At 42.9% G+C, this 17,939-nt stretch overlaps 1 protein-coding gene and 1 pseudogene across 1 annotated transcript in view; one reads left to right on the plus strand and one right to left on the minus strand.

The window, feature by feature from the left end:
• Positions 1 to 6,438, minus strand: part of FAF1 (Fas associated factor 1) — a 324,982-nt gene extending 318,544 nt beyond the window's left edge. The window contains exon 1 of the mRNA XM_023752761.1: positions 6,400 to 6,438. Coding sequence (XP_023608529.1) covers positions 6,400 to 6,423 — 24 coding nt within the window. The 5' untranslated portion in view covers positions 6,424 to 6,438. The remainder of the gene's footprint in view (positions 1 to 6,399) is intronic.
• A 9,942-nt stretch (positions 6,439 to 16,380) lies between these two features.
• Positions 16,381 to 16,524, plus strand: LOC111825723 (annotated as a pseudogene).
• The last annotated feature ends 1,415 nt before the right edge of the window (positions 16,525 to 17,939 follow it).

Here is a 17,939-nt window from a genome sequence, read left to right on the forward strand (position 1 = left end):
AATTAAATAATTCTATTTAATACTAAAGATGTATAAATTACATTATGGTGGAGCACTAGCAAAAAATCTAGTTTCATAACAAAAAACATATTGGAACATTAGGACATCTAATAGGAATTGCAATGAACAGAGAACAATAGGTGTGACGGGTGATTTAAAGGGAGGAGGGGGCTCCATTTGCTAACCAACCATATTAGTTAAGTGTCAATATACCTCTGGTGACAAATCCAATAGCACCAACAAATACTAACTACCACAAAGTTTAATTTTCCCTTGCTTCCTAGAACTAGGGACTAAGGCAGCCGTGGGCAAACTACGGCCCGCGGGCCGGATCCGGCCCGTTTGAAATGAATAAAACTAAAAAAAAAAAAGACCGTACCCTTTTATGTAATGATGTTTACTTTGAATTTATATTAGTTCACACAAACACTCCATCCATGCTTTTGTTCCGGCCCTCCGGTCCAGTTTAAGAACCCATTGTGGCCCTTGAGTCAAAAAGTTTGCCCACCCCTGGACTAAGGGATAGTCTCCACTTCATTCTTTATAAGCTCTTACTTGGTGTGGTTTCCAGCTTGCTCTCTCAAAAGATTGTACGTAAAAGTTACTTCCAACAAGTTCCTCCTCTGGAACCTCAAAATGAAATGAATACTGTATAAAAACTCTGTTGAAGTATGGAAGTCCTCAAAAAAATTAAACACAGGGCCCTGGGCAGTGTGGCACATTTGGTTGGAGCATTGTCCCATACACCAAAAAGTGGCGACTTCAATTCCCGGTCAAGACACATCCACAGGTGCAGGAGGCAACCAATAGATTAAATAGAATTAACATATGATCCAGCAACTTTAATTCTGGGTATATACCCAAAGAATTGAAAGTAGGGACTTGAACAGATCTTTGTACACTAATGTCCATACCAGCATTATTCAAAATAACTAAAACATGCCTGGTCAGTGTGACTCGGTGGTTGAGCATGGACTCATCAACCAGGAGGTCTGGTTCAATTCCCCTTCAGGGCATATGCCCATATTGCGGGTTCAATCCCCAGTAGGGGGCGTGCAGGAGGCAGCCAATCAATGATCATCTCTCATCACTGATCATCTCTCATCATTGATGTTTCTCTCTCTCTCCCTCTTCCTTCCTCTCTGATAGCAATAAAAAAAATTAAAACTAAATAAAATTCACTAACTAGCCAAAACATGAGCAACCTGTGTCCATTAACAGATGAATAGATAAACAAAATGGGGTATATCCATGCAATGAAATGTTAGCCTTAAAAAGGAAATTCTAACACATGCCACAATATGGATGAACTCTGAAGATACTAAGTTTGTTAAAAAGACAGACACAAAAGGACAAAAATTGTATGATTCCACTTATATGAGATACTTAGAGTATTCAAATTCATAGAGACAAAGAGTAGAATGGTTGTTGCCAAGGGCTAGGGGGAAGGGTAGAGTTTCCGTTTTGGAAATGGATGGTGGTAAGTTACACAGCAGTGTGAATAACAATGCCAGAGAACGGTATTAAAACGATAGATTTTATGTTATGTACTAGTATATAATTTTACTACCAAAAAATCCTGTTTAATTAATGTAAGTCCTTAGTAACACTTAGTTGTGCTGTGAATTTCCTACCAAGCTCACCAAAGCCAAGTTTCCAAATATCTCCTAGTAGATTTCATTTTGTACATCCCAAGTACTGAGGATCTTCCCATTTGTATTACAAATGGTCCTAGTAACAGTTGTTTCATATGTCATTTCTCCCTATTTTGAGCAAAGAGGAACAGCCAATTTCCAAATACCTGTTGATACTAATATACTCACCACCCAACTAAAAAATGACATCATTATCAGTATCTCTGAAGCCTTCTGAGAGCTACTTTCTAATTACCTTCCTTTCTCCATTAAGTTAACTATTACCCTAAATTTTGTCTTCCTTATTTTCTTCCCGTGAATGGGTAAAACAGTCATGAAACCTATATTTGACTAACATTTAGAATACCTAGACTTATTAACTTATTCATTAAGTACCTATTCTATTCCAGACTTAAGAAGCACATAGGAGTGATAGAAGGAAGGAAGAGGTGGAGACTAAGATGCAAGTGGAAAGAGGAGACAAGATAGGGAAAGAGCATTCATGTTAGGAAACTAAAATTAATTCACTTTTACTAAAGCATAAATTTATGTCACAGAAAAATTTTAAATTATGAATTTTTGGAAAAAATGAAGGAAAAGAGTGATAGATAAAATATCTCAACATTATGAGAAAACTAGAGGCTCAAAGCATGAAATTCGTGCAAGAATAGGCCTTCCTTCCCCTGGCTGCTGGCACCGGCTTCCCTCTGGCACCCGGGACCCAGGCTTCCTTACAGCCGCCGGCAGGCACCTGGCAAGCACGCAGGACCGCACGCAGGACCCAGGCTTCCCTCGCAGCCCTGGCTTCGTCCGGAAGGACGTCCAGTCTAATTAGCATATTATGCTTTTATTATTATAGATTCAGCTATATATAAGCAATACTTAAAAGCAGAGCACTGAGCCCTGGCCTGCTAGGCTCAGTGGATAGAGGATCAGCCTGCAGACTGAAGGGTCCCAGGTTCGATTCCAGCCAAGGGCACATGCCTGGGTTGCAGGCTTGATCCCCAGTAGGGGGCGTGCAGGAGGCAGCCGATCAATGATTCTCATCATTGATATTTCTCTCCTTCTCCCTTCCTCTCTGAAATCAATAAAGAAATATATATTTTTTTTAAAAAAGCAGGCATTTGTAAACAAGGATCTGAAGTCCTGCCAAGAAGAGGTGAATGTTCTATCAGGAACAACCATGTGACTTGCAAGCGAGTCATGCTGGGTCAAGATTGCACACAATCTTGAGTCCCCAGAACAATTACCTCCCTGAGAAAAGATAAGATTAAAAAGTTGTGGGTAGAGCAGAAAAGGGGATGCACAACTACAAGTGTCTTCAATGCGCCATTGTAATATAGAACAAAACAAAATTTTGTTGACTAACTGCTGACGCACTAACCTTGTGCGAAACCCCAATAAAAGCAATGGTTGAGGGTACAGAGTTTGCTACATGCCTGAGCGAGCTGTAGCCCTCTGCCCGGCATCAATCGCCTGTGTGCTCGTCTTACCTCTGCGTCTTTGGTTCATTAAACATCCCTCAACATCCATGACTGTTTTTCATTCTATCTAACCTATGAAGAACCACAATCAGATCTCAGATACCCAGAGCCAACCTCCCCTGGTGCTGCACTTGATGTCCTTTCATCACTCACAGCCAACATCTCTCCACTTAACTGTTACTCAAATCCCAGCTGCGCAGGCCCTCTGTACCATGCCCAGAATCTCACAGATGACCATTCAAGCCACTAAGCTAATCCACAAGACTGACTGTTACTCCTCCAGCCAGGGCACAAAAAAAGAAAAAAAAAGCAGAGCACTGAGAGGACCTATTAACAACACAGCGGACTATTATTGTCAGTGCTGCAATGATAAGGACAATATCACTTCAAGATCACTAACTCCAGAAAGATGAGGAGACAGAAGGGCTTGAGCAGCAATATGACAAGTCACTATCACAGAGAGTACAGGAAGAAGCACTGGTGGACTCAAGTGTTATTTACAGTTCTGGTCCTCACCCCTCCTAAATCAGGTTTGCCTGAAATGCTTAAAACTACAGGCTTTTGGATCCTGCCTGAGACTACTGAATCAGAATTTCTGGAATTAGGTCTCTAGAATATACATTTTACTAATCCCAGGTGATTCTTACACTGATTAAAATTTGAGAACCACCAGTATAGTGGAAAGAGAGTCCTGCCCACCTCTTGACCTCCAGCTAGATATTTTCAGGTAAATCACTTTAACTCAGTGCAAAAGTCTTGTTGCTATTAAAAAGGACTACTGAATTATACTATTTTAAATTTTACCAAGCAAGGTTGTGCTGTTATTGTTCTTTTTAACATCTTAGTCTGGTTATGACAATCTATATAGATGTTTCCATTGGCAATGTGTACTAAGAAAAATAAATCATGTCTCTACCAATTCCTAAAATAAGCTAACATATGATTCTACACTGAAGCAATCTACTCATGTTTGTAAATCCTATATAATAAAAGGCTAATATGCAAATAGACCAAATGGTGTAACACCCAAACAACCAGTCACTATGATGTGCATTGACCACCAGGGGGTGAGCGTGGAACATGGTGGGCATAGACAGCAGGCGGCAGAGCGTGGAACATAGCAGGTGTCAGCCGCGGAAGGATGGTGGAGCAGGTGAGCAGGGGCAGCAGACCAAGGCGGGGCACCAGTCTCTGTCATTGGGGCAAGCCTCTGGTGGTTGCTGAAAATTCTTTGCTCCCGCGTGCCGTAGTCCCACCCAGCACTCACACTCGCTGCTGGCACTGGAGCCACTGCTTGCACCTGCTGCCAGGACCCAGCACCCGCCCCAACTGCTCAGTGCCGTCAGCAGTTGTGAGCGGCCACTGCCAACCCCGATCGCCCCTCGCACCTGCTGATGGCGTTTGGCCCCACTCACAGTTGCTGCTAGCACTGGCCCCAATCACTCCACACGGTCAGCGGGTGCGAGCAGGACCAGCGCCATCAGCACATGGGAGCAGCGGGAGCAGGGCTGCTAGCAGACAGGGAATGGGCGGGGGGAGCGGCACAGTGGGAGTGGCCAGGCGAAGGCGCAGAGGATGGGCCAAGACCCACCCCTGTGCCCACTGCAGCCTCGCAGCCCACAGTTCCAAGGTGCACGAATTTGTGCACTGGGCCCCTAGTGCTTATTATAAATGCCAAACAGTGCCATGGGGCAAGTGCACACACATTTTGTCAGACAGCATTTAGATAGATATTAGGAGATATCAGTCTCTAACCCAGTTTGTTTCTTAATTTTTTTAAAGTTTTTCTTAAAACATTAAGGTGGTCCTTTAAAAAAAAAACAAAAGACTTGAAATGTAGAAGCCACACCAGAAATAGTCAATTCACAGAAATTAACCAGGCACTGTTAGTCAGTTGAGGGACTCAAGCCTGAGAAGCCTTACATATTTTGACAATGCATTTTTCAGGCACCTCTAAAAATACTTATAACTATGCTCTTATCAACTATAGAAGCATTATTATATTATATTTATCTGCTTACATGTGCCTCTATTTCCTCACTAGACTCTAAATATCATAAATGAAGAGATTACTGAATACTACAGTCAGATATAATCATGGTGCACAGCAGACTGCTTGACACATAGTAGATAACTCAATGAATACTTGTTGAAAGGATGAATGACTAGATGAGTTTTATACAAATACTAGAGGCCCGATGCACGAAGATTCGTGCAAGAATGGGCCTTCCTTCCCCTGGCTGCCGGCAGCGCCTTCGCTCTGGCCGGAGACACCTTTCTGCCTTCCCACGCTGCCCAGAGGCCCGGAGCACCTGGGGCAGTCTGGAACACCTATGTTGTCGCCATGGCAATGACGCAAGCATCCTGCCCCGCCCCACCCCCAGCCACTCAGTGCCTGCGTATGCAAATTAACCTGCCATCTTTGTTGGGTTACTTTGCATACTCCTCATTGGCTGGTGGGTGTTGCAGAGGTACAGTCAATTTGCATCTTTCTCTTTTATTAGTGTAGACAGTTCTTACACACTGTTCATATGTTTTAGACATATTAATTCATAATCCTCTTATCATCCTTACAAGATAAAGTATCACTTATAAGAAAACTTAAGCTTAGAGATTAAGCAGCATGCCCAAGTTGCTCAGCTACTAGGTGGCAGAACCAGAATTTTAATCTAGAGCCAGAACACCAAAGTGCTCAATCATTCTACTGTTACCCTGCAACCATCAAGGTGTTAACATCAAAAAAGGAAGAATATGTGTAGCACAGCTTTAGGGAAGCTTAAGTTGTTCCCTAATTTCTTCAAGAGTAAACTGTGAGCAATAAGAGATAAATATCAATCAAACTAATCATATTAATATGTGGCTTAAATAAATTTCTAACAGATGTGTACACATAATATAGGGGGAAAAAATGTTCATTAACACCCAAAAGAGTTAGTATAAAGATATATTATCGCCCTAACTGGTTTGGCTCAGTGGATAGAGCATCAGCCTGTGGACTGAAGGGTCCCGGGTTCGATTCCAGTCAAGGGCATGTAGCTTGGTTGCGGGTGCATCCCCAGTAGGGGGTGTGCAGGAGGCAGCTGATCAATGTTTCTCTCTCATTGATGTTTCTAACTCTCTATCCCTCTCCCTTCCTCTCTGTAAAAATTCAATAAAAAAAATATATTAAAGATATATTATGCTAAAAAGTAGTACTCATTAAACTGATGTTATGAATATCCAAACACAGAAATAATTCCTTAGACTTACCGCAGCTTAAGTAAACCATCCCCCAAACCTACCCAATTATTTTGTTCTGCTTCCATGCTTATCAACCCATGTTCTGATGAGTAAATTGGTTTCTCAGGTATCCTAAATCAGAAAGAGGATGTTCTGAATAATAATTACAAGTATTGCATGACTGGTATGGCTCAGTGGTTAAACGTCAACCTATGAACCAGGAGGCATGGTTCGATTCCCAGTAGGGAGTATACAGGAGGCAGCCAATCAATGATTCTCTCATCACTGATGTTTTTCTCTCTCCCTCTCCCTTCCCCTCTGAAATCAATAAAAATACATATCCTATCTAATAAAAGAGAAACATGGTAATTAGCCGTAACTTCGCTACCCTTCCCATTGGCTAATCAGGGCGATATGCAAATTAACTGCTAACCAAGATGGCGGCCGGCAGCCAGGCAGCTGAAGTGAACAGGGAGGCTTGCTTGCTCCAGTGACGGAGGAAGCCACGGTTCCCTGCCTGCCTTGCCGGCCTCTGAGCTGCTCTCTAAGAAACGTTGTTGCAAATATAGAAGCTAAACAAAACTCCAGAAACCTGCTTTCAGCGTCAGAGCTGGAGCGAGCAGGACCGAAACAGTGTTACAATTATAGAACCCAAACAAACCCAGATCCCTGCTTTCAGCAGCCGAGGCCTCAAGCTGGAGCCGGCCTCAGAGCTAAAGCCAGCTCTCAGCTCCAGTGACAGCTATAGAAGGTAAATAAATTCCAGAATAAAAAAAGAAAAAAGTAGAGGTTGGGAGCTTCAGTCACCCGCCAGCCTGAAAACGGCCCTCAGCCCCTCACCCAGACTGGCCAGGCACCCCAGTGGGGACCCCCACCCTGAAGGGGGTGTGACCAGCAGCAAACAGCCATCATCCCCTCATCCAGGCTGGCCAGGCACCCAAGCGGGAACCCCATCCTGATCCGGGACACCCTTCAGGGCAAACCAGCTGGCCCCCACCTGTGCACCAGGCCTCTGTCCTATATAGTAAAAGGGTAATATGCCTCCCAGCACCGGGATCAGCAGTGCCGCGAGGCCTCCCGAACCCGGGATCAGCGGAGCCGCGAGGCCTCCCGAACCCGGGATCAGCGGAGCCGCGAGGCCTCCTGGCACCGGGATCAGCGGAGCCGCGAAGCCTCATTGCCCCGGTGTCAGGCTCTGTGTGTGACAGGGGGCGGGGCCACAACCTCCCTATTCGCCCTGCTCTGTTCCTGACAGGGGAAGGCGCCCCAACCCCCTGATCGGCCCTGCTCTGTGCCTGATAGAGGGGAGCTCCCCAACCCCCTGATCGGCCCTGCTCTGTGCCTGATAGGGGGGAGCTCCCCAACCCCCTGATTGGCCCTGCTTGGTGCCTGACAGGGGGGAGCTCCCTAACCCCCTGATGGCCCTGCTCTGTGTGTGACAGGGGAAGGCGCCCCAACCCCCCCATGGGCCCTGCTCTGTGTGTGACGGGGTAGAGCCGCAACCTCCCCATTGGCCCTGCCCTGAGTGTGACAGCAGCAGAGCCCAACCCCCTGATCCGCCCTGCTCTGTGTGTGACAGGAGTTGGTGCCCCAACTCCCCTATCGGCCCTACTCTTTGCGTGACAGGGGGGAGCTCCCCAACCCCCTGATCCACCCTGCTCTGTGTGTGACAGGGGGAGCTCCCCAACCCCCTGATTGGCCCTGCTTGGTGCCTGACAGGGGGGAGCTCCCTAACCCCCTGATGGGCCCTGCTCTGTGCATGACAGGGCACGGAGCCCCAACCCCCTAATGGGCCCTGCTCTGTGCATGACAGGGGGCAGTGCCACAACCCCCTAATCGGCCCTGCTCTGTTTGTGATGGGGAGTGGCGCCGCAACCTCTCCATCGACCCTGCCTTGAGTGTGACAGGGGGCGGTGCCCCAACCCCCCAATCGGCCCTACCCTGAGCATGACTGAGGGTGGCATCGCAACCTCCCGATCCGCCCTGCTCTGTGCATGACAGGGGGCGGCGCCCCAACTCCCCAATCGGCCCTGCTCTGAGCCCGACCAGGGGCTGCACCTAGGGATTGGGCCTGCCCTCTGCCACCTGGGAGCGGGCCTAAGCCAGCAGGTCGTTATCTCCCGAGGGGTCCCAGACTGTGAAAGGGCACAAGTGGGGCTGAGGGACACACCACCCCCCACCAGTGCACAAATTTTTGTGCACCGGGCCTCTAGTATTTAATAATTACAAGTGTTGTGGTCAATCTAAAAAATGCCTATCCCATTATAAACTGACACTCTAGTTAATAAATCAGTCTCCTGTAAATCTGTCATTCTGAATAAATTTCCCAGAACATTAACACTGATGGATAATAGATAAAAATCAAATATTTAAGTCTGCAAAGCCAAAGGCCAGACTATGGATTCCTGATAAGTTAACCCACCTCTTTTATTATTTAAGTCACATTTCTCAGAAGTATCACAATCTGGTATAAATAACTATAATTCAATCTTAGCAGAATTTTAAAGTTAGATCTTTTCTCCATTCACTTTCAAATAAATCAAAGGTAATTTGGCTTATGATAACATAGGCATACAAGTAAGTTTAAAATATACTATAGGCCAATAAAAAGCATTTTTAATATAAGGGTGTTTTCCCCTAAATAAGCGTATGATAAACAGTGAATCAATGCTACTCTCTAATTGTCTACAATCAATTCTTCTACCCACTTAGTCCACTGGCAAACTGCTTTTCTAAAACTACTATAATTAGAGTATCAAAACAATAAATCTGAGAGACTTTACTTAGCATTTCATCACATTCCACTTTGAGATGTGAGAGAAAAGCCAAAAGATAACTTCAATTTTCCACCATTAAGGCTTAAAATCCCTCATGTATGAAGCCCTTGTAAAACTCAGTTCTTCCTTTTCTGGTTCTCTTATGATTCTCTGTCTGAAATATCACTTTGCATTTAATTCTATTCTGTCTTATACTATTATTTGCCTCATAATACTATTCATGAAATTTTGGGAGCCAGTTTTCTGCGAAGTTAACATTTAATAAAATTTAGGTATTTACAGGTTAGAAAGCTAAAAACCTTAGTAGAAAGACTCTAAAGAAAACAGTATAGCTTTTGGCAGTCTTACAAGACAAAAATTAGACTCCAGGAGAAGCAATGGGTCAGATCTCATTTACTATACCAGGCTCTAAGGTATAATAAAAAAGCAAGACACACAATGGGAGACATATTCATAATACATATATGTATCTGATGACCCTCAAAAGCATTTGCTTGAAATAAAACTAACTTAAAACACTGCATGATTTATTACTTCATTTATATGAAATCCAATAACAGGCAAAACTAACCTAAGTGGTAGAAATCAGGTTTCCTATAAGGCATGGGGATTGATTGGAAGAGACCTTTGAGGAAACCTTTCTGGAACAATGAAAATGTTCTATACTCTTATTGAAGTAATGGAATACTACTCAGCAATTTAAAAAACTACACATGTACTCATATATGGGTAAAGTGCAAAAGCATTATGTTGAAGGAAAGAAGCAAAATGCAAAAGACTGCATGCTGTATGACTTCATTTATATGAAGTCCAATAAAGGCAAAACTAATTTACTGTGCTAGAAATCAGAATGGTGGTTTCCTATGAGGCACGGGGATTGACTGGAATAGAATCTGAGGAAATCTTCCTATAACAATGGTAATATTCTATATCTTTATTACAGTGATAATTACAGGAGTATATACAGTTATTAAAACTCATCAAACTATCTGCTTAAGATAACTGCATTTCACTGAATGTGAATTTCACATAAAATTTTTGTAGTTATAAACAACAAAATAAGTGGACTTCTATTTATCAAAAGAAAAAAGCATAGCAATAAAATTTGGTACAATTTACTAGTATATCTTTCAATAACAAAACTAGAGAACAGATTCAATATAAGAGCTTACAATCTTCTTTATATCCACAAGAGGGAGCAAACATTTAAAACATTTTTATGAGAAAGTCATTAAATACTTTTTTACAGAAGACTTTTAAGTGATAATATTTGGAAAAAACAATAATACAACAATTACCAAAAAGTATTTAACTGAGTGCCTATCATGTGCCAGACAATGCCTGGAAATACTATGGGTAAAAGACAAAACTCCTGCTCTTAAGCATCACAATACTTAAGACAACTATATATCCAGAGATTTGTAAAATTTTTTAATGAGCACAAAAAATCATACTTGGCTTTTTTATAGCATTACTGTAAACTATCCTATCTAATAAAAGACAAAAAGGGTCATTGACCATACCTTCGCTACACTTCCCATTGGCTAATCAGCGAGATATGCAAATTAACCGCCAACAAAGATGGCGGCCTGCAGCCACGCAGCTGAAGCGAGCAGGAGGCTTGCTTGCTCCAGTGATGAAGGAAGCCAAGGTTCCCCGCCTGCCACAGCCTGCTCTAAGCTCCCAAAGCAACAACATTTCAATTATAGAAGCTAAACAAACCCCAGATACCTGCTTTCAGCAGGCTGCGGCCTCAGAGCTGGGAGCGCCAGTAACAGCAACAATGTTTCAATTATAGAAGGTAAATAAATCCAAGAAGAAAAAAAAAGAAGAAAAAAAGGAGAGGCTGGGAGCTTCAGTCGCTGGCCAGCCTGAAAACAGCCCTCAGCCCCTCACCCAGACTGGCCAGGCACCCCAGTGGGGACCCCCAACCATAAAGGAGGTGTGGCCAGCCTGAAAACAGCCATCAGCCCCTCATCCAGGCTGGCCAGGCACCCCAGTGGGGACCCCCACACTGAAGGGGGAGTGAACAGCTGCAAACAGCCATCAGCCCCTCACCCAGGCTGGCCAGGCACTCCAGCAGGACCCCCACCCTGATCCGGGACACCCTTCAGGGTAAACCAGCCAGCCCCCACCCGTACACCAGGTCTCTATCCTAACAGCAGAACGACTGGGAATGACTGGTCACTATGACACACACTGACCACCAGAGGGCAGACACTCAATGCAGGAGCTGCTCCCTGGTGGTCAGTGTGCTCCCACAGGGGGAGCTCTGCTCAGCCACAAGCCAGGCTGATGGCTGCCAGTACAGCGTGGTGGTGGGAGCCTCTCCCACATCCTCAGCAGCACTAAGGATGTCAGACTGCAGCTTAGGCCTGCTCTCCGCTGGCAAGTGGACATCCCCCAGGGCTCCCGGGCTGCCAGAGGGATGTCTGATTGCCAGCTTAGGCCCAATCCTCCGGGAAGCGGGCCTAAGCCAGCAGGTGGTCATCCCCCGAGGGGTCCCAGACTGCGAGAGGGCACAGGCTGGGCTGAGAGGACCCCCCCCCCGAAGTGCACAAATTTTTGTGCACCGGGCCTCTAGTATATATATAAATATATATATAGTAAAATAACCACCCAAGAATACAATATACCTAATTACCAAGTTACAGCCAGTCTTATTTCATTCCCCATCACCCCCATCCCCAAATCCCTCCCCAGATTGTTCTGAAGTAAATTTCAGACATCATATCATTTCATTCATAAATATTTCAGTATATATCTCTAAAAGGACTCCATTTTTAAAAACATAAAGCAATACATTATCACACTTAAAAAAACATGATTACTTAATTTCATTAAAAATTCAGTCAGCTTTGGCAAAATATTCCTTACTATCTCATTCCAAAGTATTCACTAATGTTTTCTTCTAAAATACAGTGTAGTTTAAAACAAAGTCCGTGTGCATCAAAAGTTGGAGCCAGCCAGCTTGCCTTAGGTGGAATCAATTCTAATATTTTCCCACAACACCATTACTTTTGTTTCAAGTCCCACTACTAAGACATTAGTAATATACCCAAAACTGACAGTATTCCCAGAGAAATGATAAAAAATTACTTAGCATATAGATTTATAATAACAAAGTACTTTATTGATACTGATAAATATAAAAGTGAAGTAAAAAAAAATACCAGTGACAAAACAATCTCTTGCTGAATTACTAAATAATCCCAGTAGCAATCATTGCCACATACAGCTTCGTTACACCAATAAATCCCAGTTTTTTCTTCTTTTGATCCCTCTATTAGCCTTGGTAAATCCAAGGACATTAGAAAAAACCTTATTGTTCTTTCATGTTTCACAAAGCTACAACAGGATGAAGGAATAAAATTTAAAAAAAAAAAACAGTGTGCAACTTCGATTTGAAAGCCAATCTTGTAAAGTGCAGTACTTACTACTTTTCAACTACTGTAATCATAATGATAGAGAAAGGGAAGCATGTTCCCCCATGGGAGGAAGGTAGGAATGAATCAAAGAAAAGTAAGCCACATCCCTATAATTTCTTTGATATTTCATTTTCTATTTAAAATTGGTGCAAAACTTAGATTTACTTCATGATAGTTGTTTTAATTTTTAAAAACCACATAATTGCCGAAACCAGTTTGGCTCAGTGGATAGAGCGTCGGCCTGCGGACTGAGGGGTCCCGGGTTCGATTCCGGTCAAGGGCATGTACATGGGTTGCGGGCACATCCCCAGTAGGAGATGTGCAGGAGGCAGCTGATCGATGTTTCTCTCTCATCGATGTTTCTGGCTCTCTATCTCTCTCCCTTCCTCTCTGTAAAAAATCAATAAAATATTTTTTAAAAAAAAAACACACACATAATTATTATGTTTCTTTTAAATTGGTGCTATAAGATGACGTGCCTATTTTTGGGGTACCTTTGAGTACTCCCATTTGAGAAATGTGAATATATAAGATCGTAGACTTGACTTTGGAGTAGAGCGGACCTGAGTGCCAAACCAAAGCCTTGTTATGACTACCTGTCATTAAGTAATTACTTAACCTCTGTACACATCCAGTTTTTCATCTTCAAAATAGGAATAATAACAATGGCTATCACAGATTAGACAGTACATACTAATTAGGCTTCAAGTGTGGTTCTGAAACACAAAGAACATTATTATCTTTCCCTTCCTCAAATTTTCTGGGTTCTAAGGTATTCATTCCCTTACCCAGGTGCTGAAAATGTTACTTTCCCTCCACTACCATAAAATCATTATGTCCCCTTCCAGTAGCTGTAACTTCATCTTTTTTCCACTCATTATCTCCTACTCTCTCAGGCCTTTCACTGGAAATGTCAGGTATAAGAGGGTCAAGAGAATTTTATAAAACCTACAGAAACCTATTTATGGTCCTCACTGACCCACAAGAGCACTACAGCGGGATGCAGCAAGCAGTGTACTCAACCATGTAGTCAGTATCCTTATGATCCAGGACCATGTCAACTCAACAAGAGAATCCAGGTGACTGAACCAAAATTAAGTCTGAATGTCCTAGGCCACCTTTTGGGGCGCTGCCACATAGAAGGTGTATAAACAGGTTGGCCTTGGGTTGCTTCTAGAAGAGAAAAAAAAAAGTATCATGCCCAGAACTGGTCAGGATGGAATCCTAAATTTTCAAAATAAGGCTATATAGCCTCATACATCTTCAGTTCTGATCATTATTCAGGAAGTGACCACGATGAGATGACCCCTTTCTGGGTATAGCCACATTCAGTGACCAAACTGACTTACTACAGAGGAAGCTGTTCCAACACTGATCCACAAACCAGATGCCTGTGGCTGGTGGGGAGCACGCACGGTCCCTCAAATATCTTGACTACCAGCTCACTGTTGAGTAGCTTTTGCAATAAAAGTGCACCATCATTAGACTGAAAATGGTCCAGAAAACCTGAAAGCATAACACATATTAGTTTCAAGGGCCACAATGATGTGGCCAGTCACCTAACTGGACTAGAAGAGCAACACCATAACCAGAAAAAGTATGAACAGCGGTGAGGTACTACTAATACCTCTGGGAGGGAGCTCAGAGGTCCAACATATTCAATTTGTTAAAAGCAGACATGGACCAAATCCCATGCAAGGTGGCTTCTCTCACTATGTGACAAGCAGGTCAACTTTTGGCAGGCGTCACAAGTCTGGCATGCAATACTACCGTCTACATCAGAAATCTAAAATCCTTTACTTTGCATGCAATTTATGATAGTTGATGTACTGTCACACTGGATAAAATGATAGGTCCAGCCAACAATGATGGCGCTTGGGCAGTGCAGGCTCAATCAGAAGCCTGATTCCAATGGTCTTCCAGAGAAAACAGGCCCTTACTGTGGGCATCTACTGTAGTGATTCAGGAAGTTTGATCAGCAACTGTAATTTGTTTCCACAGTTATAAAGAGAGCTGTCTTTAATCTTCCAGTCTATAGTTTCCAAGTGGCAGACCAAATAAGCTATTGGAAATAGGCCAATAGTCAGCAGAAATACAAGTTTCATGAAGGAGAGTACTGGCCAGAGCTATAAGAACAGCCTTGACTTCTACCCATTGAAAAGAGCAACTACATCTATTATCAGTCTGCACAGCTGGTACAGAGGCTAAACAGCCCCAGAAGACAAGGAGACACAACCAGTTTCCGCATGGCTAAACTACTAGAGCACCAGGCCCCCACTGAAGTAAATCTCTGCATTGAGGACCCCTTTCAGTCAGTGGCTTTGCTACAAACAGTGAAGTAGGGAATAGAACTTCCTCTAAAGTAGAGGCTGAGCAATAACACATTATGTACCCCATCCTCTCGTCTCAAACAAAGCAGTGAAAGTTCTAACAAGTTTGCTTTTTGCCCACAGAGGTTGCAAATTTGCCTCCTTTCACATAACTGTAGGTGTACAAATGTCTGTAAGCGTTGTTTGAACAGAGGCAGAACCTTCTGCACAGCCTGGACAAATATTAGTACTAGTTGTTACAATGGGTGGAGTCTGAACCTGAGCCTGACAGATAAATTAGTGAAGGAAAAAAAAATGCCCCTACCAGACAGAATGTTTGAGAGTTAGCAACACCTAGAGCAGTGGTTCTCAACCTCCCTAATGCCGCGACCCTTTAATACAGTTCATGTTGTGGTGACCCCCAACCATAAAATTATTTTCGTTGCTACTTCATAACTGTAATTTTGCTACTGTTATGAATCGTAATGTAAATATCTGATATGCAGGATATATTTTCATTGTTACACATTGAACATAATTAAAGCATAGTGATTAATCACAAAAACAATATGTAATTATATGTGTGTTTTCCGATGGTCTTAGGCGACCCCTGTGAAAGGGTCGTTCGACCCCCAAAGGGGTCGCGACCCACAGGTTGGCGACCCACAGGTTGAGAACCGCTGACCTAGAGGAATTGAGTTCAGGCAGCTTTCAAACCACATCTCAGTCTGCAACCACTTTTCTAATTCTTCCTCATTAACAGGCAATAAAGTAGAGAGCCACTTAACAATTTGGTCAACATGTCTGCTACCAATTCCATGGACTTTGTCCAAATTCTATTCACCAGCCCATGGGACCCTCACCCTTCCTTTCAAAAAGTCATGTGTCTGTCAGTATTCCATCCTTGTTGCCAAAACTATTAAGAGCGGTGAAGAATCTGAGATTTTACCATACTTGCAAGCTAACAAGTTAGCTTGCCAGTTTCATGGGTGCTGGCAAAAGACCTAAGACTCCTTGATTGGAGAAAATGAACTTTATGACTCATAGCAATAACTATAGTTAAAATATCAGCATTTTCTTATGCAGTTCCCCAGTCCTATTTCCCAGAGGGCAACACAAAGTAGGCTGACACCTGCACATGCAGTGGACTGCATTACAGAAGAGGAACCCAGAGACTGGGGAAGTCAAATCCTTTAAAATGGGATATCTGCCTGTGGAGCAGCCTTCTCTCTGTCCCACTTCTTCACTAATAAACTCATTTTCACTTTAAACTCTGAAAAATAAAAAGGATACTATGCATACCTGCTCTTTGCTCCAGAGGGAGACACTATCTCTATCTTCCAAGGCTGCTCACTATATAAACATCCTTGAAAAGCAGTAGAAACAAAAGCAGTCAATGCCTCTGCTAACAAGACATACAGAAACCATGGAGAACTGTATCACTGAATCCCAACAAAGGGTCACTGTAGAATTTAGATGTTAGGAGCCTAGCACAGTAGCTGGCACATACAAAGTAATCAGCTTGATGCTACTACTGGCAATGGGCAAGGAGACCCCTGATTGGTGGTGTTGCTCTTATATCAGTCAGGGGTGAAGCAGACATACAGTACTTAGTTTATCCTAGTTTGATACCTGTGTCAGTGGCAAGAGCTATTTCATGCCAGGGCATATTTTTTTTAAAAAAAAAGCTACATGCTAATGTTATTATTTCTCCCCCATTAAACCTAAAATTAGAATGCTCAACTGTGTCTCTGCCTCACTTTAACTAGATGCCAAAGGATACAACTAAAATTGACTTTTAAAAAAAAATGGTGAACCACTACTTTTCCCTTACGAAAAAGAAGGTAGAGAGGCTAAAGCAGCCGTGGGCAAACTACGGCCCGGGATCCGGCCCGTTTGAAATTAATAAAACTAAAAAAAAAAAAAGACCGTACCCTTTTATGTAATGATGTTTACTTTGAATTTATATTAGTTCACACAAACACTCCATCCATGCTTTTGTTCTGGCCCTCCGGTCCAGTTTAAGAACCCATTGTGGCGCTCGAGTCAAAAAGTTTGCCCACCCCTGGGCTAAAGGCACAAGAGACAAAACTTTCTTCTCATTAACACTATTACATCTCAATCACTGAAGAATCCAGGGAACCCTAGCCCATTTGGCTTACAGTGGTTCTCAACCTTCCTAATGCCTCGACCCTTTAATACAGTTCCTCATGTTGTGATGACCCCCAATTTCATTGTTACAAATTGAACATAATTAAAGCACAGTGATTAATCACAAAAACAATATGTAATTATATATGTGTTTTCCGATGATCTTAGGCGACCCCTGTGAAAGTGTCGCGACCCACAGGTTGAGAACCGCTGGGTAGATAGAGTGTCAGCCTGCAGACTGAAGGGTCCCAGGTTCTATTCCAGTTTGGGCACATGCCCGGGTTGCAGGCTCAACCCCCAGTAGGAGGTGTGCAGGGGACAGCCAATCAATGATTCTCTCTCATCACTGATGTTTCTATCTCTCTCTCCCTCTCCCTTCCTCTCTGAAATCAATAAGAAAAAAAAAAATCCAGGGAACCAGGGTGAATTACAGAGAGAGAAAACAACAAAACAAAAGAGGTGACTGAAACCTAATTCTAAAGCCATTAAGGTGCACATAACCTGCAAACTTTTCTGTTTTTTAATACAGCTTGACATCTCATCCTTTATATCATAATTATCTACATAATAAAGAGCTAATATGCTAATTAGACCGAACAGAAAAACGATTGTTCAGACGAAGCCAGGGCTGCAAGGGCCGAGCCACTTGCATAAATTTTGTGCATCCGACCTCTAGTTCCTCTATAAACACAAATAAATATAAAAAGGCAGGTATAATTATTCTGTTAATTTTGCCAGACTCCTTCTATAAATGAGTCACTTCCAAGTCACACAGTCCAATTTTTATTCTTTCAACGACAGATTTTATTTTTCAAAGTTAGCAAAGGGTAGATGCTTAAAAATAGATAAAAATTTATAATTCTATTGTATTTATTTGTACCATACCAACCAATATTCAGAATATTCCTTCAAAAAATATTCACTAAAAAAAAAAAAA

Source organism: Myotis lucifugus, unplaced genomic scaffold (assembly GCF_000147115.1).
Source record: "Myotis lucifugus unplaced genomic scaffold, Myoluc2.0 scaffold_37, whole genome shotgun sequence".
NCBI lineage: Eukaryota > Metazoa > Chordata > Mammalia > Chiroptera > Vespertilionidae > Myotis > Myotis lucifugus.